General features: G+C 38.7%; 1 protein-coding gene across 1 annotated transcript in view; it reads right to left on the reverse strand.

Moving 5' to 3' along the window:
* Positions 1–27,871, reverse strand: part of LOC102973494 (cytosolic beta-glucosidase-like) — a 212,195-nt gene that overhangs the window by 138,267 nt on the left and 46,057 nt on the right. The window contains 3 exon segments of the mRNA XM_024119530.1: positions 9,766–9,889; positions 10,641–11,436; positions 21,909–22,140. Of these exon segments, the coding sequence (XP_023975298.1) occupies positions 9,766–9,889; positions 10,641–11,436; positions 21,909–22,140 (1,152 nt within the window).

Here is a 27,871-nt window from a genome sequence, read left to right on the forward strand (position 1 = left end):
AGATTGAAGGTCAAGAAAATGTTACCTGGAAACTGAATCAATATCAATAGAATCAGTTCATTGGAGAGCAAGGTCTAATTTTATGCCCACATAAAAAAGGTGTTCACATTTCAAATTAAGTAGCTGGATGAGAAGAATGAAGAAAGTTATTTTAAAAAGACTATTAATTATAATTCCTTAGACTTAATTTTTTTTTAAATAGCCTAAGAAATCACCAAGAGTTCTAATAAAATATGATCCTTGACATACCTGCCTAGAAAGAATATCTAGAGGGTCACATAATTCTTAAACTGGAAGGATCCCAAAAGAATAGCCAGTTCAAGCCTTTTATTCTTCAAATGAAGAAACTGAGGCACAGAGAGGTTAAGTGCATTTATAAAAATAAGGTTAAAAAACTTTAGCATAGATTTCAATTATTGTCACAATACACCCAAGTTTAATGTCAAAAGGGTATAATTAGCATTCATGCCTAATTCTGATGCATGAAAACTGTTCTCATAATAGTAAAAACAATATATCATTTATTTAAATTCTTTTAAAAAGCAAAACGGTGGTATAAATCTAATATTCATTGAAATTCTGGAGAGTAATTCAGTTTTCCTGCTAAGGTAGGTTCAATCTCCTAGTCACTCATTAAACATTTACTTAGCACTTACTGAATGCTAAGTATAGAACTAAAAACCCCAAAACTGTATTCTGGTTAGAATTTTGTCTGTAAAAAAATGGTGCATAGGGGCTTCCCTGGTGGCGCAGTGGTTGGGAGTCTGCCTGCCAATGCAGGGGACACGGGTTCGAGCCCTGGTCTGGGAAGATCCCATATGCCGCGGAGCAACTGGGCCCGTGAGCCACAACAACTGAGCCTGCGCGTCTGGAGCCTGTCCTCCGCAACGAAAGGCCGCGACAGTGAGAGGGCCGCGCACCACGATGAAGAGTGGCCCCCGCTCGCCGCAACTAGAGAAAGCCCTCGCACAGAAGCGAAGACCCAACACAGCCATAAATAAATAATTTATTTTTCTTTAAAAAAATGGTGCATAAAATCTTATTATACACTGCTCTTGCCTGTGAATGCGTATACCTTTTAATAACTTCCATTTTCTCCTAAAAATGTTTTTTTCCCTTCCTTTCAAGGATTATAATGGGTATTGTCTTCAAAAACCAAAGTGTTTCCCAAGTTCCATCTATTCAGTTGGCTTATTCAACAAGTATTCAATTGTGACAGGGCTGCAGTTGTACGAGGGTCTCATGAATCAGTTTACGGCACCAAAGTTTAATGTTTTATTCATAATATTGTTGATTTTCTTGTATACAGTGTCAGGCTCAATATTGAAAAAACAATATAGGGTGTAGCTAACCAGGAATTTACTCAATGACAAGCTTGGGAAAGCTAGCAGAAACAATATTTATGTCACTGTAGAGCAACTGTCCAGCATAAGTAATATCAAAGTTATAAATAGGTAAGATAAGACTACAGAGGGGAAGGCCATAGAACTGGTGAGATTAACACTGCTTAAGGTCTAATTAACAACGCTGCAAATCCAGAGACTCATTTTCTTAGTGCAACCAGAGCTAATCTCCACTGATGAACTCACAAGACTTTGATTTATAAGACATAATGTCAGTGTAATAATTTATAGGGGGGAATATCCTTTTCCAAGATTTGGAAAACTCCAAAAGTTTCCTGAGTTTCCTGAGTAGGAATGACTAACACAGGGCCGTCCACTTCTCCCTCTTCTTTCCAAAAGCCCACAGCTGTCCAACAGAATCCATCTTAACACAGTTATCCAGGCAATCCCTGCCAATCACACTAAGAGAAATTCTACTAGCCTTGTTCCAAAGCAGGTTCTTAGATAACTAAGAGGCCAGGTGGTAATCAGGTTATTTTGGAGATCAAAAAATAAGAGCTAATGTAGACAGACAATTGAGGACAACTTCACCTGGGGAAAACCTGAGATGTTCACCTTCTCTCAATTCCAATAGCCCTCTCAACACCTGAATATTCCAGTATTGCTCTCTCCCCAAACAGGTGAAAAAAGTCATCATCTCTTCAAACTCCTGTTTCCATTTCCTTTGGATATATACCCAGAAGTGGATTTTGCTGTATCATATAGTAGTTCTATTTTTAATTTTTTCAGGAACCTCCATACTGTTTTCCATGGTGGCTGAATCAATTTACATTTTTACCAACAGTGTACAAGAGTTCTTTTATCCCCACATCCTCGCCAATAATTATCTCTAGTCTTCTTGATGATAGTCAAGAGATATATGAACTCCTATGTTTATTGCAGCATTATTGACAATAACCAAGAGGTGGAAACAACCTACGTGTCCATCAACAAATGATCAACAGATCTACAGATGAATGTATAATAATGAAGTTTTGGTATACACATACACACACACACAGCGGACTATTATTCTGCCATGAGAAGAAGGAAAAGTAATCCTGCCATTTGCAACAACATGGATGGAACTTGAGGGCATTACGCAAAGTGAAAAGTCAGACAGAAGAATACAAATATTGTATAAAATCACTTATATGTGGAATCTAAAAAAGCCAAACTTGTAAAAACAGAGAGTATAATGCTGGTTACCAGAGGCTGGGGGTGGAGGGAGATGTTGTTTAAGGGTACAAACTATGAACTAATAGATAAATAGGTAAGTTCTGGAGAGCTAATGCACAGCATAGTGATTAGTCAGCAACACTGTATTATAAACTGCAAAGTTGCTAAGAGACTAGATCTTAATTGTTCCTACTGCCAAAAAAAAAAAAGGAAATAATAACTCTAACATATTAGAGGTTTTAGCTAACACTAAGGTGGTGATATTATAATATATAATATATAAATGTATCAAATCAACATGTTGTACACTTTAAACTTATACAATGTTGTATCTCAATTATACTTCATTTTAAAAAGCATTATCAAATCCTTATTTTTCCCCCTTTTTCAAGATTCTATTGAGTCTACTCTGCATATTGGAAAAATAGATTTTCTTCAGATAAATTATACTTTGATTATTTTACAGGTCTCTTTTACAGTTATAAAAATACAACTGCACTTCTGTTTGCTGCTACATCAACACAAAAACTACTGGACAGATTGTTCTAAAGATGGAGGATGAGTTTGGAATCATCTCAATAAATTTTTTAAAGGCTGTATAGTAGTATTAAAATTCACTGGGTCTGATGTGGTGGAGAACCTTAAGTAATTATCCCCTCAAAACAGTTGGAACTGAATTAAAAAGAAGCCCAAGGGAATGTCCATCTGTGGGGGCAGAGCATACGTATTAGAATGCTATGGAAATAGAAGATAAAGAATGGTTTCTAATCAGGAAGCACAAGGGCAGATGTGTGATTGAGCTGCTTCTCAAATGGGCAACTCCATGAAACCTGTTCCCAGGAAGCAGATGCACCAGGTTCTATGTTTCTAAGAGGGTGTGCCTGTTAAATGATGTATGTTCCTGATCACATCAGTATGGGCCTCACCTGGATAAGTCTGGTGAAGTAGTTCAACAGCAGTGTGTGTGTGTGTGTGTGTGTGTGTGTGTGTGTGTGATTCTGAGCTTTGCCAAGCACCACACCAGTCACTTGTTCATAGAACACGTTCTCTCAAACCCCTAATCTGATCCCACTGTCATAGCCCTTCAGAAACGTGCAGGAAAATAAAAACCATAGAATATGAGGATTGTAAATGTTGACAGGATCTGGATAATGGGCACCAAACACTTCCCTTTGCAGTGGAGAACACTAAGGTCCAGATTATGTATTTTTGGCCAGAGTGATGATGTCCCTAAAGGTGTAAAGTAACTATATCAAATATGAGAATACTATCTAACATTTTAAGGTGCTCAGGACATACATATACATAAATTATTTTATTTTCACAACTCACTTTGGGTTAGGCAGGATGGCAGTTAGCATCTGTCCCATTTAACAGGTGAGGAGGTTGACATTCAGAGAGTCCTAATGAGGACTTCCCTAAGGGCACACCACCAGAACCCAGGACTTAGTCTTCACTCTTCAGACCCTTCAGACTTTCTACTCTGCCACCCTTCATACAGGAGAATGGAAGACAAAGGTAAGTATGCTACTGAACTTTGGGGAGAAGTAGGGGAGAAGCAATAGGGGAAGGTCATCTGGCATCTCTCTGCTTAAGGTTTACTCTGTAATCTTTGGCTGTCTGAGTTTATGTGTGGTCTGAGTATGTAGGTTGGTGGGATACAGATATATTGGAAATTTTTTTCTTCATGACCTTTCAAATGCTACAAGTCCGTACACTAGCACACACAAACATTTCTTGTGCACGGCCTTCGAATCTCATTCTTCCTTCTCTATTCCAATCTTGACTCCTCTTCGCTAGCTCCATCCAGTCCAGCCAGGAGCAACAGTATTAAGTGCATCCGACATTCCACCCCACATATTCCCAAAGCTGTGAGTTCTCCGTGAGCTATGAGACGAACTGCTCCATAGGGCTCCATAGGGCTAGGTTGACAAAGGTTTACTTTGAGAAGCAATAAAACAATAGACATGGGGTGAAACTCTATATTCAGGTGATTGAGTCTCTATTCTGAGCTTGCAATGGATTTTTAGTAGGTTCATTTTTCCAAAAGGTCAATGTGTCAAACTGAGATCTTTCCCTAATTCTTAGGATTTTTTTAATACACATTTAGAAAAACACAGGTGCTTAACACGTTTTGTCCAGTTAAATGGGCCTCTGCGGTCTGAAACTGACATAGGCAGGTGGCTGCCAGGTCTGCACCACTTTCGGAAATGGATGTATTTCTCCTTTCCTGGTTCTCCATGGGAAGTGAGGGAGGGAGAATGCTGACAGACAACAGCAGGGTGATTCTGCGCTCAGCATCCTGTCTTGGTGGTTTACCCAAGCTGCAAGATTTATAACCTTCTTGTTACAATGCATCAGCTTCAACACTTTCAGTGACGTCTTCAATAAATTTGATGACATCTTGCTGAGGGGTTTTGTCATTAAAAGCCTAAAGCTGGTCATTAACAAATCTTCTCTGCAATCATCTACTACTGTGCTAACTCAGGCATGGATCTCACTGGAAAGTTGGGCTGGCTCAGAAACTTTCCAGAGGCTGCATTTTTTTTTTCCTGTGTGGGGTATATTTCTTTAGGGAAAGAAAATACAGTTCCCAATCATTTCATCATTTATTTCTCATTATCCGTTGACTAACTCTTCTCTGACAGACACAACCAAATTCAACAAACATGTGTAGAAAGCTACTACATGACAGAAACGGTGCTCTGGGCTGAAGATATAATTATAATAAAGACACAGCTCCAACTCTCAGAGGGCTCAGAGATGCCCCCCAAAATTAACCGTCATTATGGAATCTTTCTTAATGTACCAGACTCTGTATGTAGGCTTTATATACATTATCTTGTTCATTTTTCACCATGTTTTAGAAGATAGATGTTCTTATTATCCCCATTTTAAAAATTAGATGGCTGAAGTGTTGTTTGCTTAAGACTTTTCCCCAAATTATTGAACTTTTAAGTGGAAGAACTAAATTCCAAACCCATGTCTTGCCTGACTTCAAGCTAGTTTATCTACTCCAAACAGGACTGGGCCAGGAAGAAGGCAAATACCATGACATTCCAGTTGAGGAAAGATTGGGAACCAAGCCAACAACAGGCATATATTCAGTAGGTGTGAGGAGCAGGTTGAACCCAACTGGAATCCCCTGTTAGGAGAGTTTAGGTCATGGGTCAAGTATCACCCATTGAGAATAACTTCCCCTGATTTCTCACACTTTCTCACCTGCTCAACAACACTCAGATTATTGAGGTACCCCTTTGTGTGTGATTACATACGAACTTAAACTTGCCTGCTGGCTCCAGAGCAGCAAGGACTGGTGTAAATTTTATGAATATAATAAAGATTCATATCATGTGAGAAAAGCCTAACTCTTTGAAGATCACTGCTCCCTGAGCTTTTACAAAAATTCCTGTGGCAGAACAATTCCAGGTACCCAGTTGATTGACAGTTGTTTCTGCTGCAATGATTTGATTTTTCACCTAATCTGGCAACCTCTCCAAAGGAATAACGAATGGAGGGAGGTCCTGGCTGCTTTGTCCTCCACAGGGTTCAATCATAAATAGCCAGAGGGCCAATGTTACAACACTCATTCAGAGGTTTCCCAAAAAGAATGATAGAGAAAATTGCAGACATGGGGGAATGTTCTGCCACAACTTAGAGACTTGAGGGAGGATGGAATTTTTTTTTAATGTCGTGGTATTCTATTTCTTAAATAATAAGGAAAATAACTTGGGGTGATAAATATGTTCTTAAAAATGCACATTTTGTAATAATAATAATTATACCATTTGTTGAGGGCCTACCATGTGCCAGACAATTGCTTGGGGTGTTTAACACAATAGCTTATTAAACAAAATCTTTTCAACAACTCTGCCAGGGAAAGTGTTATCCCATTTTTATTGCTGAACAAACTGAGAGTTTGGGAGTTTGAACCTTTTGCCCGTCCTTGAATAACTGGAACTGGAATGCAAGCCTAGTTCTATGTTATTTACAGTGCTTTTGTCTACACTGTGTCGCTTTTCTCTCATCTATATCTGCATTAATTAAAACACAATCTATTTAAAGGCATGTAAATAATGCAATGATTAAAAAGGTGTTAGCTGATTCTTTTTTCTTGAAATGACATATTTCCTCTTTTTTTTTTTTCTTTCCCAAAAGGAAACAGTAACATTAGCTTTCTTTTTACTGCTCAATTAATTGCTGTGGGATTTTACCTGAAGAGATTAGTAAGACCTCCAGGCAGATGCCATTGATCCAACTATGGTGTCATATGTGCCTGTCTGGATGCGTGATGTTGGAGGGAGGGCTTTCTTCATGGGAATCACAAAGCCATAGTCCATCTATGGACTCCCTGGGTTCTGGAGGGCTCCCACCTGCAGCGCTCCCCACAAATGTCTTCCTCGGTCTGTTATTATTTTTAATTATGCACAAGGTGCTTCTTACTAGTAAGGTTCTCACCAACCAAGATCATCGGCGCTACCTTGGAGGAGTCTCAGGAAATCGATCAGTAACTTCAGCTCTGTGCCTCTGACAACAGGCAGGATACAGGGTGTCTGAATTTTGTTCAAGGTCGTAGGACCTGTTGGCTGTTGCAGAAGCAGCAGGAAGCACTTACAAAGAATCTATGCAAGCCCAGGGCACCAAAGGTGAGGAAAAGTTTCGAGAAGTGTGGTGGGACAAGTAAGCACTCTTGAGTCAGAAAGCCCAATACCAAAAGTAGTAGTAATAATAATAATAATAATAATAATAATATACACATTCTGCCTTGTTCTAGTAAATATTACTTAGTAACTTTGTGATCTTGAGCAAATGACTTAGCTTCTTTGAAACACAGTTTGCTCATCTATAAATTAGGAGCAATGACCTCATCTCACTCTTTTGAAAATAAAATGAGATGATGGCATCAATTAAGACTTTGTTCCAAGTGATAGAAATCCAGTCAGAAGCAGACGAAGCAGAAAGAGCACTTAGTTGTAAGTAAAAGTAATGTTTCTCAAGAACATGCATGCAACTGGCTCTGAAGAAAAACTGGAATTAGAGGTGTAAGTGCCCTCCTGAATCTCTCCCTGTTTCTTGTCTCCATTTTCCTTGGGGCACCTGCAGCTCACCTTCTCACTACCCCTAAGCTTTACATGGCAAGGCATAGCCACCAATGGCCTGCCAAGGTCATTCCAAGCTATGAGACAAACAAACTGATTGGTTCAAGTTTTAAATCCTAGGGAAGAACTGGGATTGGTCCAGCTCATGTCATGTGCCTATATCTAGACCAATCAATTATCTATTGACAAACAGCAGTATTTTATTCTACTTACATGGCCCTCAGTATGGTAAGTCTAAGGATGGGGGGAGGTGGGTGTTTCATAGAAAAAAACGGATTCGTTACTAGAAAAGAGAGTTTCACTGCAGATGAAAAAATTGTTGTCCACTACAACAACATATGAAAAATAGCTATCACTATACCCAGTCCAGAATATACACTTAATATAGGGTTTCTGGTCAATGTATACATTTCTGCACATTTTGAAAGGCTACATATTTTTTAAAAATCAAAATAAATACAATATTGTGTGTTAATTACAATGAATATAAATTATCTAATGTTAAGAATCAGAAGAGATTGTAGATGCTGTGAAAAATTTATGGTTTAAGTACGTGATACTTTTTACATCAATTCAAAAGTACAATAGAAATTCAACAAGTTCAAAAACAGGATTTTGTTCCTAAGCCTATTCTTCTCTCCTGTCGCTCACAAACCAAATCTTCTCACATTTTCTATTCTTGCCTTCAGTAACTTTTCTATCTTTAAGTTATCTTAGTTTGAGGGTCTTAGAGATCTAAGGGACTGTATAAAGTACTTGGGACAATTTCAGTGAGCAATGAAATGGCCTTATGTTAGCACTAAACAGAGCACCAAGCTGGGAATGAAGAAAGCCAATTTCTATTTTTTCTCTCTTTTCCCTAACATGCACAGAACAATCTTGGATGAGTCGTTTGTGGTCCCTATGGCATCCATAAATCTGATGATGGTAACTAGCCTACTTGTCTCTTGGGGTGAAGCTGGGAACATCAGTGTATTAACTATGAATAGGGTCATTTATAGGGAGAAGTGGGGAGAATCTCAGAAACCTAGAGATTTCCTTTTCTTATCAGATGGGGAATTCCCACACAGAGGATGAATCCGTTTTGTCTGTAACACAAAAGAATGATTTTGCTTGGATCAATTTGTAGGAATCCAATTGCCCTCTGTCAATAAACTCCAGGCCCAGATGAGGGACTGAGTCAATATATTTTAGGTTTGGGAAAGAAACCACTTTATGTCACTTTCCAGAATTCCTTCTGGCTGATTCCAGTATGTTACTGATTTATTTTGGAAAGAATCATTCCAGGACCTCTCAAACAGAATGATGAGAAATAACTGGGCCTATCATGGTTAAAAAAAGGAAATTGAAAATCTAATTTCGCATTGAATTTTGTTGCTATGATATTATTCCTTTATAGGGAGGAGAAATTAAATTTACGAAGCAACAGTGTTCCAAGTGGTAGCTAAAAGGGAGAAATTAACTGGGGTAGAAATGTGTGTTACCAGTTAAAGATTATTCCTTCACATTTGTTTTCAAATATGAAAAGAATCCCATCAGGGAAATGGAGACACCAGAATAATAATATTGTCTTGAAACAAAATTCACAGATTCTATATGACAAAAAAAACCTGTTTCTGCTACTTGGTAACAGTTTAAATGAAACATGCATTGATTGACGATGCATACCACTTTAAAGTTTATTGAACAAATACTTAATTTTGGCCCTTTAAGAATTCTGTCAATTCATTTCTTGGTAGTTAGGATATTAAAATATGCAAATAAACATGCTCTAGTTGGTCACAGCTGATCTTTTTATAATAACTGAGGTTCTCTCCCAACAGCCACCACTCCTCCTATCCATGTCACCTTCACCCAGGAGTCACAAAACGCTGAAGACAGTCGCTTTTTACTTACTTAAATTTCAGCAGGTTGAAGCTAGACCAAAATCCTCACCTTCCTCTTTCCTAAATACTTTCTCTCCCCTCTCTCTTAATTACATGGCTTTACACTGATTTACATGAATTTCAGCTTTCAAAATCATTGGTCTCTGCTGAATGCAAATAGGCACATGGGAAAATTATATTAAGCTTGCACAATTGATCTTTCATCATTTCAAATGGTACCTTTGAACAGTTCCTGAAATGTCTGTCTGAAATACTCCTAGCACTGAGCATCATCAAAAGATGTCGGGTCACCCTGGAAAAAACCATTCTCTGTGATGTAAATTACAGGGTTATTATACATATCCTGGAACGAGAAAGCGGAAGTTTTATTCCAAACAGATGTTTAAAAAAAAAAAAAAAGCTCATTATATCAGGTGCATTCCCCTCTACCTTCTCTAAACTACAACCCCAAAACTAGTTTTCATCAAATTGCACTGACCCTATTAACTTAATTTTCTGCGTGCTGACCTTTTATAACTAACAGTGGAAAAGAAAAACTGTGCAAATATCCATGAAGACAGTCAAATGACTTTTGTTATAATGAGAAGACAGAAGTATCTTTCTTCCGTCAGCATCTGCTGATTGTCATTTCTCCTTAACCCCCTGGTCCCTCCCAGCAGCTACAGCCTCTATCCCCCCACACAGCAGGGATCCTAAAAACTGATAACTAAAATTTTTAATTTCAGCTACCTGGATGCCATCCAGTGTAACAGAGACCCAAAAAGGATCCAGCTATTTCAACCCTTATTATCCCTTTTAGAAATTCCAGTTGTGACCCCAGCCTGAAAAATATGTCCAAGCTACTGTGGCCACAACTGAATTTAATTTAATTTAGGATTTAATTTAATCCTATGTTTAATAATAGCTTTGAAGCCCTTTATCAGCTAGTTAACCCCCATCGACTTAAATCCTAATCATCTCCTCCCAGGCCAACAAATGTATATGCTATTGCCTAAATCATTCTTTGTTTGGGTTCTTATACACACAGACACATGCCCATCTTCCCATCTTCCCATGTTTGAATACACTTGGACGCAAACAAAAGGTGCATTTACCTTAATGTATCTCAGTAGTTTACATATTCCCCATGGTACCACCTAGACCCAATCCAAACTTATACAAGATGGGTCTGGAAAAACTTCAACTTCCGCATCCTGAAGTAAACCCAGTTCTCCTTTCTTGTTCTCCTGGTATTTGACTCAGCAAGTCGTATAATTCTGCACAGCAAAAAAATCAGCAGTGCCTTTGATCATTTTATTCTCTTCTTCTGTAAATTCTGGAAGCCTGGACAATGGATAACCTTGCTTTTTACTCGTGAGGGCAACCTGCAACTTGACAACTTCAGGATAATCGCCATCAATAAATATGGGCTTAGCAAAGAAATCCAATTGGAAAGCCATGGCTCTTATAGCTGCTTCCTGGTCAGACACTGAGTTGGGATCTGCTGGTTCCACCCAGCCAGCAAAAAGTGAGAGAGACACCATACCTTTCTGCTCTTTTCAGAATAAGGATTCATAGCTGTGCCAGGATCTGGCATGAGCTTTAATCAAATTATGAGCTGCCTGATAAACTTTAGTTCCAACGTAAGGCACACCAGGAGGAAATGCACCAAACTCATATGCCAGCAGGGTAAAAATATTAGGCTCATTTATAGTGATCCACTGCTTGACTCGATCCCCAACTGTACTGAAGCAAAACCGGGCATATTTGTCGAAGGGTTCAACGATTGCCTCTGACAACCAACCTCCTTGGTCTTCCAAGGCCTGAGGCAAATCAAAGTGATAGAGGGTCACTATGGGCATGACCCCATTTGTTAACAAATCATCAATGATCTTGTTGTAATAGTCAATTCTTAGGAGAAAAATAAAAGAAAGTATAAGAAAAGTTATTTTTAGTACATTGACAATAAATAAGGATTGGGAGAGGATCAGAAATAATAATATCCTAAATAACTTTAAACCAAAATAAGGTTCATTACTTTCTACCTATAATAAATTAAAGGCTGGGAGGAAACATGAAGAAGTCCAAGGAAGACTGGCTGATCAGAGAGGGAAACGTGATGGGGCAACAAGATTGTGGAAGATGTTATGTTCTGAAAGGGATTCACTTGGGCAAGTCGGTATCACTTAACTTTGTGTTATTGGCATGCTTATTGATATTACTTTATTTGTAGGGGGGAAGGATAAATTAGGAGTTTGGGATTAACATATACACACTACTATATATAAAACAGATAACCAACAAAGACCTACTGTGAAGCACAGAGAACTATACTCAATATTTTATCCTAACCTATAAGGGAAATTAATCTGAAAAACTAGATATATATGTATAACTAAATCACTTTGCTGTGTACCTAACACATTGTAAATCTACTTCAATTAAAAATTATAAATTTATATGTTCATATTTTAAAAAAAGAAATTATTTTACTTGCTTGTTTGTATGTAGATCAACTCCACTTGAATACAAGTCCCCTGATAATAAGGGCCTTATCTATCTAATTTATCTCTGGATCCCCCAAATCCCGGGACAATCCCAGAAATTTAGTAGAGTCTCAATAAATAGTTGTTGAATGAATGAATAGATTTCAAAAGTATTCAATATAAGTAAAGAAATTGAACCCAATGGCTGCCTTAGTGCTTCTCCAGACCCATCAGTCTCACAGGTCTAGGAAGAGAGACCCACTGATCATGGACAAGGGCTCAGCATCGGTCCCAGAGTGTGCGTTACAAGGGCAGTGAGCCAGGGGCATGGCACATTAAGGAATGCTCAGCTGGGGAGTTTGCTCTGAATTTCTGACATAGTCCATGGGAATACACAGCTACCCTTGGCTCTCAGCTGATTCTCCCAGCACTGCATGTGTGTGAGAGAGAGTTTTTGGATGTGGCAGAGTTCAGAAGAATGTTATTAAGTTGGACATGTTCTGCCTTAGAAACCAATGCCAAGAAGATGTTGGGTCTAACCTAACAATGACTGTCAACTTGGAAGAGACTTTCTGAGGAAAGGCTGATATTAGTTCTTTATGTGATTGTATGTCTAAGAGTATGGAGGGAAACTAAGCAAAGAAGAGAAAAGCTGTCCTGTTTTGAGAGGTTGTGAATATAACTGTAAATTCATATGTAGAATTGTATTGCATTCAAAGTTTGCATAGAAGCAGGGTCCCTTTATCTCTCTTTTTTTAACTTATTATCTACCAATTTTAAATATATTAATTTAGACTTTTGCATGTGTTTCATTCATTCAATCATTAATTTATTCATTCCTCAAATACATATTTATAGAGAAACTACTATATGCTGGACTTACAAACATAAGATAATCACTGTCCTTGTCCAAAGAAAACTTAAATTTTAGTCGGGACTACAGACAAATTCATGAGCAATTATCACACAATGTTATTATTAAAAATAAAGTACAGAATGCTATTTAAACATATGATAAGGAGTCCTTATCCCAAACTGAGGGCATTTGGAAATCCATTCAGAAAGCAATGTAGCATAATGGTTTAAAAAGTGAACTATGGTGACAGGCTACCTAAGTTCTATCCCAAGGCCTTCACCCACTAGTTTGGTGACCTCGGGCAAGTTACTTTATCTCTCTGAATTATCTTTCTTTGTCTGTAAAATGTGGACAATAATAGAAATGTATTTCAATAATTGTTGTGAGAATTTAATGAGTTGATAAACCGAATACGCTTAGAACAGTTCTTGGCATAGTTAGCTATCATCCTAATAATGATTATTATTTTCATGATTGTCATGAGTGACATCTAAGCTGATTCTCAAAAGATGAAAATAAATGACCCACATAAGGCAAGGAGGAGTGATCCAGGAAGAGAAGAAAGGGAAACAAATGTGCAAAAGTCCAAAGGAGGAATGGAAATAAACAAAGCCCACCCAAATGTGAGCAGCTTATTTATTCCAAGCTTGCTGTAGCAAGGAGTCAGCCATTATCACTTGCATTTGGCAGATAATTAAAGGCTATCAGGGAAGCAGGAAAGCTTTATTATTTAAAAAAAAATGGGGGGAGGATTCAGCTACTTTTGATTGAAGGTTGTTGGCACAGGGAGGCTGGAGGTAGGCTAACTAGAACAAGGGCATTCCAGGCAATTGGTTTGGGAAGCATATTTGGCTTTTTCTGGTTGGTTCTAAGTTCAAAGTAGGGGACAGAGGAGCAAAAAATAGAGAAGCTGGCAGTTGTTGACCACATTCTGACTATTCTAGGCCAACTGCTGCAGTGGGTGTCGTTTGGCTTCCTGAGCTTCTCTTGTGGATCAGAGTTTTATTGTCATGTATGGCCTGGCCATTGTTTGTTTGTGTATTCATTCTCTTCTGGGAACTGCAAGTTCACCATAAGGAGAGTGTATAGCTCAGCAGAAGATCAATAAGAATAGTGAGAGGTAAGCAGGGTAAGCAGAAGCCAAATAATGCAAGGTCATGTGTTGTCTGCCTATCTGTCTGTAAGAGTGGGTAATTTTTAACAACAGCTCACTTATTTTGCAAGCATGAACATAACGTGAATCATGCATAACAACTCCATATTTGGAAGCCCCTTTTGTATGCCATTACTCTCTGGGTGGACATAATAAGCTACCACTCCCACCCCAGCCCCACAAGATGTCCATGCAGTAATCCATAGAATATGTGAATATGTTACTTTACTTTTTAGGTTACTGCAAAGGGACTTTGCAGATGTAATTCAGGTTAAGGATCTTGAGATGGAAGATTTCTCTAGATTGTTCAAGTGGGCCCAATCTAGGTGCATGAGTCCTTAGAAGTGAAACAGGATGGCAGAAGAGTGGATCGAAGCGATGCAGCAACAGAAGAAGAGGCACAAGAGATGGCAGCATGAGAGGGACTCAACCTACTATTGCTGGCTTTGAAGATGGAAGAAGGGAGCTACCAGCCAAGAATGCAGCAGGTAGCCTCTAGAAGCTGAAAATGATCCTCAGCTCACAGTCATCAAAGAAATGGAGACTTCAGTCCTACAACCACAAGAAACTGAATTCTACCAACAAACTCAATGAGCCAAGAAGCAGACTCTCCCTTAGATCTTTGAAAAAGAATTGCAGCCCTGTAAGCACTGTGGTTTCATCCAGCAGAGACCTGTGTCAGACTTCTGACCTACCAACTCTAAGTTGATAAGTTTGTATTGTTTTAAGCAAGTAAGCTTGTAATAATTTGTTGCAGCAGCCAAGGAAAACTAGTATACTCACCAAAGTTTATAAAGCTTTTCTTTCCTCTCTCACTAAAAGAGCACTCTGCCATCCCATCTGTGGGCCTCTGTAAGCCCACATTTCCTCACTTGTAAAATGGAATATCCAAAGATTTGTATGATGGGATCATCTTGGTATTGGACTGTGTTAAGGTTTTTATAGCCAACGCCTTCCATTGGCTTTGAATATAAAAATAATATCAGCTTTCATGTTTTGCATTCATACTATATGTACATAACATCACACATTTTGTTTAATCCCCGCACTAAGCACAAGAGGTGGGCATTTTTAGTCTCAATAAACATATGAAAAAACTGAGATTCAGAGAGTGAGTACCGGACATAAAGCGACAATGTTGTCAGATGGCACAGCCAACATTTAAAGCCAGTCTGTCTCACTACAAAGACTGAGCTGTTCCCACTACAACATTCCCCTTCTCACACTAATGTTTCAGATCCAGAAACATGGTGATACTGTTTCCCTAGCCTTAATAATCACCACTTTGGAGCTGATTCATAATATCAGGGTTTTTTATTTTTAATTTCTGGAATAATCAATGATTTATAAGCATTATTAGATACGGAACTATCATTAATGATGGCAATCAATGTAATTCAAACAACATGATGATCTGCGATTGAATTGAAGTTAAAAGTTTTTAAGTAAAACTTTTTTTTACTCGTCAACATGGCAGAGCAACAAAGCATTGCATACGTAATATTTATCATCCCAGAACTGAGCACTTTACTTCTGGTTTGTACAGTTTCTTCAGTGTTGTAATGAAACCTTCCCATGAGGCAGTGGAGTGAGGCTTTTAAGAGCAGAGCTCTGGAGTCAGACAATTCAGTCAAGGGATTCTGGACAAATCACGTGGCCTCTCTACACCCACGTTTCCTCCTCCGTAAAAGAGGAATATTAATAGTGCCACCTCAGGAGTGTTTAAGCTTTGAATGAGAACAATAGAGAGTTCTTTAGCTTTATCAGACTCATACAATTCAGGGTAACTAATTTTATGCATAAACATGTATTTTTAAATGATCATCTGTTACTAATCTAGGGAGCATGAAACCCTAAGAGGTCATTTGGACCCTGTTCTGCATCTGGATATTTAGGGCAGGGTTATTTGCAGTACTAAAATCGCCACAGCCTTCTTTCATAGTTACTATCATCGTCTCTGTTTTAATTAAACCCACTTCTTATTTGATCTTTGAAAATATGAAGCATATTTAAGTTAAAGGTCTTTTGGAAATAGAGAAAAGAAGCCACTCACCTTAACTCAAATGTAAAGGTGACATTAGAGGTAGAAGGCTGGTTAGTATGTGATGCAGTGGGCATTATTTGAAACGAGTGATGTCAGATACCCAATGACAGGAAAAAATCACACTGGAACTTAAAGCTGGGAGCTGAGAAAATCTTGCCTCTCAGGAAAGACTGATGCCTCCCATCCCAACTTCTCTCAACACACCTACTCCATTCCTCTCCTGCTCAAAGAACCAGTTTCCTTTGTGCATCCAATTTGCTATGGTCTCAAAATGGCCATCTCATATGCCAATGCCACCTCATAACCCAAGTGCCTACCACCCACCAACTTAGCCTCTCAGCTCCCCAATTCCAAACATCCCTGAGAGAGGAAGGCAGTTGAGCAGGATTATCTTTTTTAATGAAGTTAAATAAATTACATGTCACAGGAAAATAAGTCTTTCCCTCATCCAGTCAGCTGGATTAGGTAGAACAAAGAAATGGGGAGATTTGCTTAGAAGGGGATGTGGCTGAAACTTGCAAAAATGATGTCTCAGTCCATAAAATAACTACACTGGAATTCTCCTAGTCAAACTGTAAATGTCTTAACATAGAATTAATTTTGACCAAGTGCTCACCATGCGTCAAACATATAACTCTCTAGGTTCACTCCTCGCTAGACCCACACCACCAATTTCTTTCACTGACCTATCTTCTCTTGACATACTGACTGTGTCAGTTTCCTACTGCTGCTGTAATAAATTACCACAAACTTAATGGCCTAAACCAACACCGACTTATTATCTTACAGTTCTGGGCATCAGATGTCCAAAATGGTTCTCACTGAGCTAAAATCAAGATGTCAGCAGAGCTGTATTCCTCTGGAAGGCTCTCAAGGAGAATCCATTTCCTTGCCTTTTCCAGCTTCTAGAGGCTCATGGCCCCTTCCTTCCATCATCAAAGCCAGCACTGAAACACCTTGTCTCCCGTCTGACCTCTGCTTCAGTCCTTATATCTTCTCTCTCTGGCTCTGATCCTCTTTCCTCCCTTTTTTAAGGATCTGTGTGATTACAGTGGTACCATCCAGATAATCCAGGATAATCTTCCCATCTAAAGATCCTTAACTTAATCACATCTGTAAAGTCCCTTTTACCATGTAAGATAATATATTCACAGTTTCTAAGAAGTAAGACATGGACACTTTGAGGGGCCATTATTCAGCCTATCTCACTGCCCAACATAGAGTAGGAGATTAATAAATGTTTCTTTAGTTATTTACTTAACTACCATTCCTGCTAACTGTGCTCATATTTTAAATCTTAAAGTGCAAAAGAAATTCTGCATAACCATTCCTTTTCCTTTTTATTTCCAATACTTGGGTCTTTTGCTAATCACCTGAAACTTACATTTGCGGCAGATATGAAAATGCACTTGAACAGTTGAGAAATACAGAAAAATGTGATTTCAGTTGCCAGCTCAATCTCTTCTTGTTAAACCTCAAAAACTTGACATTTGAAAGAGAAAGACTGTGTAACAGTTCCATTTTGTAAAATATTCTTCCAGCTTGGGAACACAGGATTTTACTTACAAGTTTCTAAATGTCCTCTCATCAAGCTTTAAAATAGGGAGTCAAATACTAAAGCAGGAGTTTCTTGGAAAAGATAGTGACAAGAGTTCTCTAATTCTTTACATGCTCTTTGAGAAAATGTTTAAACAGAGAAAACAAATGATGGCCTTTCTGATCGAAAACAGTTCCAACTGCTTCAACAGATCACTGCACAAGAGTGAGCAACCACTTATTAAAATTCTGCCTACTGGAAGCACTTCCATTGCCCTTTTGTTCATAGAAAAGTCTGTAATGTTAATCAGCTATGGCTTTACAAAAGCTGGTGCCAAACATGAAAAGCTTAATGCTGGGAGCACATGATCCCCACGTGAGAATTACACAAGTGAATCCTTCACGTTGTCCAGGTGGCCCAAGTGACTCCAGCCACCACCACCACTACCCTCTAGCTTTTCTGCTGCCCTGCTCTTGCATTCCTGATCTACAGTGAGCTCCATGAAATCCTGTGTATCTTAAGTTGGTGTTAAATAACTGGATATGTTGACGTATTGGTACAGGCCCACAATCCTTTATATGAAAATCTTGGCAGCCATGTGTTCAGAGTTTGAGGATTTTTAGAAAAGAAACAGAGTACATATTATGACTTAAGTTTAACACCCCCAGTGGGTGTGGGTCAGTATCCCTTAATATTTCTGCAGTAAAATAGATAAATAATCTCACCAAGTAAAATGAACTGAGATGATAAAAAACTTTCCCATCAACTCAGGTCAGCTTTTGCTGCTAAATCTGTTTTAGAAAGCTTACTAACTTACTAAACCTAAACTTACTAAAAAGGATTCAATATTCAGAACCTTTTGGATTTTAGAACTTCACATTATGGACCTATATTACATTATATTATATATTATATTATATTGGTGGGGTTTTCTTTTCTAATTTTTATGTTGTTTACCATCCAAATGGAAGCTCAGCTAAAAACTCCAAACTGCTAGAATCATAGGCTAGTACAGTGAAAAGAGTTTTAGTAATTCAGTGCTTCCACCTCATGTTACCAACAGGGAAATTGTAGCACAAAGAATACAAGTGGTTTGGTGAGGTTGTAAATGTCTCTGGATCCTACTTTTTGACATCAGACAGACCTAGGTTGAACTCAGCTCTAACTAAATTTGTCATCTTGGCAAATTTATGCCCAGCCTTACACCCCAGATTACCATGATTCCCTCTGTTTAGGGAGGGCCCTCTTTCACAGGGCTGTTTGGAGCATTAAATTTGCAAAAGCAGGTGCAGTGCTTGGCATAGTGAGTTGCACATACTACATGCTCAATAAAAGGCAACCATTACTGACTGCCCTTAGAGTGATCTGTATGGTTATTATTGACCTAATTCAATTAAATTTAGTTAAGTGTTTACTGAATTCATCCCTGCAAGACACTGTTCTAGGTCACAGGGGTGAACAAGGCAGAATCATCTCCTTTTTATCCTGTAAAAAATTCTAGGGATTCTCTTATCTTCATTATGAGTATGTAGACAGAGTCCCTGACACACAGTAGACACTTAATATATGTTTGTTGGGTTGAATTAAACTCAAAGTGCTCACAGTCTAGCAGGGGATTTAATAATGCCAAGAGTGAAGAATGTAAGAAAGACCCTAAGAGTTTTTCAAAGTGCTATGGGAATTTTTTTTTAAGATTTCTTTTGTCTTGGAATAGGGAAAGACTCTAAAGAAGAGGAAACATTTGTGCTAGCCCTTAACAGTACAATGAACATTCAGCGTGTATAGTTGGGAGTTTTTTTAAAAGGGCAATCCAGGCAGGAGGAAGAGCTTAAGAAAATTTCTACAAAGGTGGAAAATCACATAGCATGTTTCGTAAGTAATGGGTTATGTCCTTAGGGCCTTGCGTGGAGGAACTGCATGGACCACGTGCATGAGTGATTCAGCCTAGAATGCTTCAGAGGTGAGTTAAGACTAAGTCAAAAACTGGAATGATATAGGAAGGAGTTTAAATGACCAAAAAAAAAATTTTTATCTTGCTTTGCTTTAGCAGGAGATGATGCAAGCCACCATGACGTGGGCCAAGCTTTCAGAAAATTGCTGTGGTGGCATTTTGTATGAAGGATTAAAGGACAAAGAAAGAGAGTGAAAGTAGGTATAACCATCAAGGGTATATCAAAAACATCTAAACCAGGGCAGGGACAGAAAAGAAGGCTAGAAGGGGAGAGGTTAAAAAGGCATAAGAAGGGCTTCCCTTCCCTGGTGGTGCAGTGGTTGCGAGTCCGCCTGCCGATGCAGGGGACACGGGTTCGTGTCCCGGTCCAGGAGGATCCCACATGCCGCGGAGCGGCTGGGCCCGTGAGCCATGGCTGCTGAGCCTGCGCGTCCGGAGCCTGTGCTCCGCAACATGAGAGGCCACAACAGTGAGAGGCCCGCGTACCGCAAAAAAAAAAAAAAAGGCGTAAGAAGAATGGATCATATTTGGCAACCAATTAGATGTAAGAAGCAAAGAAACGAGAAGATTCAGAGATTACTCTTAGTTTTTAATCCTTGAGGGTTATGATGGTGCCAGAGAAAAGAGAGGGTACAGATGATGGATTAGAATGGTGGGAAATTATGAGTTAACTTTTAAACTGAATAACAAATTACCTACTGTTCAAAGTCAAAAAATAAAACTGGCAGGTGATGCCAAGAAAGTAGACCTTCAACCAAGAGTGGTTAAAAAAAGAGGCTAATGTCTTTAGAATCAAGTCATGAACCTGCTAATCTTGCATTGTCCTTATCTGGGGGAGGCTACTTTAAGGCCATGTGCTACGGGTGAGTGCATAAACTGTGGTTCCATTTCACACTGCAGAGATTTCCCCACCTTACAGTGCAAGTGCACAAGTCCACCTAGGAACTGTTGTCACAGGTTGTTCTTACTAGGTAGGAAATCAGATAACTTACTCAAAAAGAACCCCTCAATATCTATGCCGGCCCTTTGGGCTGGAAGTGTAGCAAGGCAAGCAGGTGACTTCACGCACAGCCTTGCAGTTGTGAGATGCTGAAAGTACCTGCCTCTCAAATTTTCCATGTTAGGTCCCTCCTTGCCTCACCTAGTCCCAACCCTGGGAGTAATGTGAAATCTTTTCCAGAACAAAGGAGCCATAACGGTACTTTATTAAGAAGTCTTTAATTTAAATTGTGATGCAGGGGTTACAAAGCTTTTCCTATAAAGGACCACATAGTAAACATTTCAGGCTTTGCAAGCTGTACGGTCTTTGCCCCAACTATTCAATTCTACCATTGCATTGGGAAAGCAACCAACTATACGTAATGAACGGGCATGGTTGTATTGCAATAAGACTTTATTTTTAAAAAATAGGAATCAAGCCAAGTTTGGCCTCAGGTCATAGTCTGCCAACCCTGTTGTGTGGAAGGAGCTAGCCAGACCTTAGGCTTAAATTCCGGATCCAACAAAAAATACAAATTTACAAAATATCTGGATTTGAACATGCACCCCTGTAAAATGTGATACTTATATCTTCCTCATTGATTTGTGGGGTTTAGAGAAAATGTATGTAAAATGCCTTATAAATAATAGGCTTTCAAATAGGACAGTAGTCTTTTTCTTTACAAGGCATAATATGAATAATAACTAACACTTACTGAATGCTTTTATGCTATACCAGCTACTACTGTGTAAAGCACTTTAAAAGATTATTTCATTTAATCTTCCAACAACACTCTGAAGTAGGAGCTATTACAGATCCTTTCTACTCATGGGGAAACTGAGGCAGCAAGCACCAAGCAATGCCCAGGAGATGCTTACATAGATAGTGTGACGTTGCTGGCACTTAATCCCAAGTAAACAGATTCCAGGGGCTCTGGTGCTAACCTCTGTGCTAGTTAATTAGCTCCACTAATTCAGCTTCAATTGAAATGCTCAGAATCTTCTCAAGTTCCGCAGGGCTTTTCATGACTCATCACAGCATAACACAACTGAAAATAGTTTATACACAACTTTTGGAAATTCACCTTCAGGTCAACAGTCAAATAACATCTTGCATAAATAAAACACTTATTCCAACTCCCTTCCTGCCAAAGATCTTCCACCCCTTCCACCCCTCCCAACAAAGATCTCCAGTTGAGGGAAGCCAGAATAGTCCTGAGAAAGCTAATGCAAACCCATTTCAAAAAATTTATCCTATAATCACTCTAAAAACTTGCAATTTCAAAGCTACACTGCAGAATAGCATCCTGGATTAATTATGCCAGGCTGTAGCAATAACCTTGAATTAAAGCTGCAACCTTCTATTTTTAAGAAACACTTGCCTTTCTGGTTGATGAAACCTGTCGTCCCATCAGGTAACAGACGTGACCAGGAAAGAGAGAAGCGGTAATGAGTCAATCCAAGCTGTTTGATACATTTCAAATCTTCCTCCCACAGAGTGTAGCTGCCACAAGCTACATCGCCAGTCTGGTTCTTGAAAACTCTGTCTCTTCCCTGATGGGTGAATGTGTCCCAGACACAAGGGCCTTTTCCATCTGTAAACCAGCCTCCTGAGAAAAAGAAGAAAATGAAACAGTTACACTCTTGACATCCAGAGGCATATGTGCAATGTAAATATCTCTCACCCAAAGAACATCCCTCATTAACTCAATGTATCATATTGATAAGTTTAAAATATGCCTTTAAAATAACATGCATGAGTGGGTTATGTGTTCAGCTGTCCTTGATCCCTGAAGCTGATTGGTGGCAAATGAAAAATTGTTGCATAATGCCGTGGCATAGCAGGCTTTCACGGTTCATTATCTGAAGATCTCCCAGCTGGGAGACAGAGGCAGGGCTCAGCTTATGAGTGTCTGAATTGAAAACATCTCCTCCTCGTGAACATTTCTCCAGGCCATGACTGGCATGTCTTGTCCTCGTTGTGCACAAAGCAGTCTCGGGATCTTATCTTTGACCCTTGACACCTGAACCCTATCCTCCTGTCATCTGACCACGGAGCCTGAGATGGTCCAGTCAACTACTGTGGAGAGGAGGTTAGTTTTTGCCATCGTTGGGATGATATTGGTATCCTACATTCATTCCTTCATACCTCCCTTAATTCAGCAAATGCAATGTGTCAGGCTCTATGCTAAGCACAGTGGCTACCACGGTGAACTCTGCTGTGCTTCGGGGTCCTTGGGGAACTTACACGCGATTATAAAACAGCCAACGTAAGGACTGTTGCATGAAAGCCAGGGAGGGACGTTTATCCAGATGTGGGCAGGAGTCCAAAGTCTCTTAGAGAAATGGCTTCTAGACTGAAATCTAAAGGAAATGTTGACTCATCAAGGTGAATTTCTCAGAGGTGCGAGTGGGGGGAAAATTTTTAAAAAGAGGAACCAGGGTCAGAATAAGCCCAGAGGTAAGAGAGAGTGTCACACATTAAAGGGACAGAAGGTAAAAAATTACATTAGATTTGAAATCCCTGTTCACACAGAAATTTTGTTTAAAATGGTAGTTAGAATCCATTTTATGGTATAAAGGAGTAATGTTAAAAATCTCATGACTCCCTAATTCTACTTCTAAGGGCATACGTTAGAGGAACGCTCATATATTTTCACAAAGAGATTACATGAGATTATTGAGGCAGAGTTTTCTGTAATAACAAACTCCTGGAAACAACCTGTTTCCTAACAACAGTAGAACAGATCATTAATTTTGGGTATATCCATAGAGAGGAAACACTAATCAGCTGTTCAAGTGAATGAATCAGAGCATAGATACCCCTCTGCTCTGGTCTGAATGTTTGTGTCCCCTCAAATCCAGAGGCTGAAATCCTAACACCCAATGCGATGGTATTAGGAAGTGTGGCCTTTGGGAGGTGCTTAAGTCATGAGAGTGGAGCCCTCCTGAATGAGATTAGTGCTCCTCAAAGGAGACCCCACCATGTTGCCTAGCTCCTTCCACCCCGGGAGGATACAAGAAGTCTGTAATGTGGAAGAGGGCCCTCACCTGGCCATGCTGGCACCCTAATCCCCAACATCCAGCATCCAGAACTGTGAAGAATAAATGTTTGTTGCTTATAAACCCCCTAGTTTATGGTATTTTGTTAGATCAGTCCAAATGGACTAAGACATCCTCGAAACTATAATATTAAACAACAACAACAAAAAATCAAGATTCAAAAGAATGTATACAGGAATGAATAGGTGGAGCACAGGAGATTTTTAAGGAAGTGAAACTACTAAAACTGTATATGGATTTTCCACTGTGCTGTGGGTCTGCTCCCCTAACCCTGATTTGTTCATGGGTGCACTGTATTCTGTATGATACTGTAATAGTGGACACATGACATTATACATTCGTCAAAACCCATAAACCATGAACTTTATTTAATAATAATGTATCAATATTCGCCCATCATTTGTAACCAATGTCCCACACTAATGCTAGATGTTAATAGTAGGGGAAATTGGAGGAATGGGATATATGAGAACTCTGTACTTTCTGCTCAATTTTTCTATAAATCTAAAATTGCTCTAAAATATAAACGTTATTATTTGAAAAAGAATATGTACAGTACTTTTATCATGTTTTATGCAAAATATGTAAAACAAAACATGGATTTTCTGAACATATACATATGAGGTAAACATACAACAGCATGCTGGGGATGATCAATGCAGGCTGGTGGTTGCCTTTGGGTAGAAAATGGAAGGAAATGGAAACAAGGAGGAGCCTGAGGGCCCTTTGCATCTCTTATGTTTCACTCCTTAAGCTGGCTAACAGGTATATAGGAGTCTGTTGATTACATTATCCACAATACTTTTTATATACCTAAAATAGTTCATAATGACTTTCATGTAAGAAAGGAAGTCACAGCTAGAGTAAATAGACTAAAGCAATTATAGAAAAGTTTTTTAGATCCTCATTTAGCATTTACTTACTCATATTTTTTTCACAATTCTAATAGGATTAGATGTAGTCTCCAGACCAACAAAAAGACAACCTGGGCTATAATTTATGGGAGAGAACCATGAGGTGACAGGAGAGGCTGCTAAAAGAAGGAGCTCTGACAAAAGCAAAAACAACAGTTGATATCAAGGTAGGGTACTAAAGATCTATACAAAGAAATCATGAATATTAAAAACTGTACTCTGGAGCCATGTCAAATAGAGGCAAAAAGTTTTATACATCCCAATGGCTCTCAAGTTATGTCTGTACATAGGGTTTAGAGGGAGGAAGAAAAAGAATACTGGTATTCAATCTTAGAATGAAATAGGTATGAATATTAAAATGCAATTTTGGTCAAGCATGGTGCTTATAGTTTTGGTTAACAGATTTACAATAAATGAAGAAGCTTAATCTCAGAGAGTTTAGGCATAGTGTATTGGTAAATATTAACAAGTGGCTATATGTTAAAAATGTATATACCTATATGTATATATGTTTATTATAAATTTTATTGATATAAAGGATGGGTAATACACCATCTCCAAGCAATAATATGCAATGCTCTTTATTGTAAATTCCTTATAGCCAACTGATTCTCATACAATGCTTGTTTAGATTTTTGCCAAACTCTTATATCGGGAGCCAAACTGCAACATACAATCTGACAAATGTTGAGTAGTCCTCACATGACTGTTGACTGATATCTTTGCTTAAATTAACAAGCACAATGAAAGGAAAATAACAAAGATGTACCAGAATTTCACTTGTTCATTAGTGACATGAGCAACTTCTTTGCTGAATTGGATAATAGTTTTCAAACAGCAGAAGAATATTTCCTTGAATTTTTTGTCCTACTCACAATGTAACAGTTACAGACATGACACACAATCATTTACTCTGTATTATTAATATTTTTTCTATAACTTTCTTAGGTCCAGACAACCAACAAAACAATAAATCAAATATTGACTTGTAGCACTTGCCAATATCTGTGGTATAAATACTTACACATGACCAATTTCAAGCAACCAATGTGACAGCACTGAAGGCAGAGTTGCAAAAAGATTATCAGTGGCACATCATTATATAGTATTTCTTCTACACAGATACAAGAAATCTAAACAGCTTCAAGGACATAGCTAATAATAAACGTAGTAAAATATTGAGGAAGTAAGGATTTTGAGTATTTATTACCTTTTTAATATAAATTATTTACTTATAAGTTTATGTAATTGAATTTTTAACGCTGGCTGTGTTTAAGAATGAGCTCATAAAATTGCTGAAAACTTAACAGTAGGCACTGGTGAGCCAGTACAAGCTGGCTTCGCCACATCACTGATTGTGACTTGCCTAAGATCACACTCTTAGTAAGTAGTAGAACCAAGATGTGTCTCCAGATCTGTCTGATGTTGAAGTCCAAGTCCTTCCATTGGACCACACTGATTTTAGTAATAATGACTGACTAATGAAGGAAGAGTCAACTGATGCCCGTGCTACTCAATTTATGAAGCCTAAGAAATGCATAACATGACTTACACATTTTGGAAGACAGTCCATCCGAGGTGCTTAAAACAAGTTTTGACAATTTCAAGAGGTAAATGTCATTTAGCAGGAAAATGTACTTATGTAGAGTAGCTCATTCTAGATGTATACTAGATGAAGCATATGTAAACAACATTGTTTCTATGAGAACTAGAAAATGAATTGCAAATTAACTATTATAAGTGAAATTTTGATTTAAAAATATACAGTGGCCTTTAAAAAAATAAAAAATTTATATAGTGGCCAGTACTCATTAGTACTTGAATGTAAATCTTCCTGAATGAATGATATTAATAACTCATTTGCTCATTAGGGATCTTCTTAAGATGTAATTATGTCCACATATTAAAAGTTTATTGTTCTTTATGAGGAACAAGACTACCGTTTCCAGGCAGACTACATATCCTGAGCTATCCTTCAAACAACTAAAATTGCCGGATGGAATATGGGAAATGTATTGTTAAATGTGCCATCGATCTGGCAGGATGTTAGGGAACCCAAAATCAAAGTTAGAGTAATTCAGAAGCATAAGTGAGTAGCGATACAGGCTTTTGTCCTGAGAGCATCTGAGAAGCCCAGATGATGTGAGCTTGCATTTTAATGGACTGTGGGACAAGGGAGAAAAGAGACAAAGTCTAAAGCTCACCAAAATGGGAAGCCTGTGGGGTAAGATGCTCACGTAAGTCTGATGATGCAAGGACTTCACATATAGTGCCAGAATAAACAACAACTCTGCCTAAGAAAGAGACAACAAAACAGCTAGCCTGTGGGAGAGAAATTACTCCTCAATATTTGTAACCACAACTCAGCTCTCAAACCATTAATTAAGTGTGAGAATGGAAAAAGATTTTAGCAGACATACGAGCTCTCACAGGATACTGGAAAAAAATTTTTCCTCTCATTGGATATTACTGGAGGATAAATTTCTCCAAAACAATGATGTAAAACAAGAAAGAGAAAGATCCAGGAACCAGGAAATGAGGAATCTAGCAGAAGAAATCTGTGGAATGATGTAGCTGTGCAGCAAACCCAAGGAGTAACCAGTCCATGGGAAACCAGCCTATTTCCCATAGGCTATGGGAAATATTTCTTCAAGAATATTATACTGGGCTTCCCTGGTGGCGCAGTGGTTGAGAATCCGCCTGCCGATGCAGGGGACACGGGTTCGTGCCCCGGTCCGGGAAGATCCCACATGCCGCGGAGCGGCTGGGCCCGTGAGCCCGTGAGCCATGGCGGCTGAGCCTGCGCGTCCGGAGCCTGTGCTCTGCAACGGGAGAGGCCACAACAGTGAGAGGTCCGCGTACCACAAAAAAAAAAAAAAAAAAAAAAGAATATTATACTACTAGAATATTTAGTTTGATTTTTTCAAATTTTAAAAAATTTACTAGAGAATTGTCAACATGCACAATAGTACAGTGAAGCGGTTCAGCTTCAGCAGTTTCCAACTTTTGCCAACCTTGTTTCATCTTTATCCCACCCACGCTTCTTCATTTAATCTACACACATTTCAGTATACCCTCTAGCTGACAAGAATATTTCTAATTGGGGTAAAATACACATCACATAAAGCTTACCACCTCAACCATGTTTAAGGGTCCAGTTATGTGGCATTAAGTGCATTCACATTGTTGGGCAATCATCACCATCTATCTCCAGAACTCTTTTCATTGTGCAAAACTGAAACTTTGTAACAAATTAGCAATTATTCCCATTCTAATTGTGCATGGGGGTGGTGAGAGTGGGAAGGGAGAGGGAGAAAAAGTGGACAAATGGGTAAATCTTCATCAGGCTCTGTTCTAAGCATTT

This window comes from Physeter macrocephalus, chromosome 7 (assembly GCF_002837175.3).
Source record: "Physeter macrocephalus isolate SW-GA chromosome 7, ASM283717v5, whole genome shotgun sequence".
In the NCBI taxonomy this organism is placed as follows: Eukaryota; Metazoa; Chordata; class Mammalia; order Artiodactyla; family Physeteridae; genus Physeter; species Physeter macrocephalus.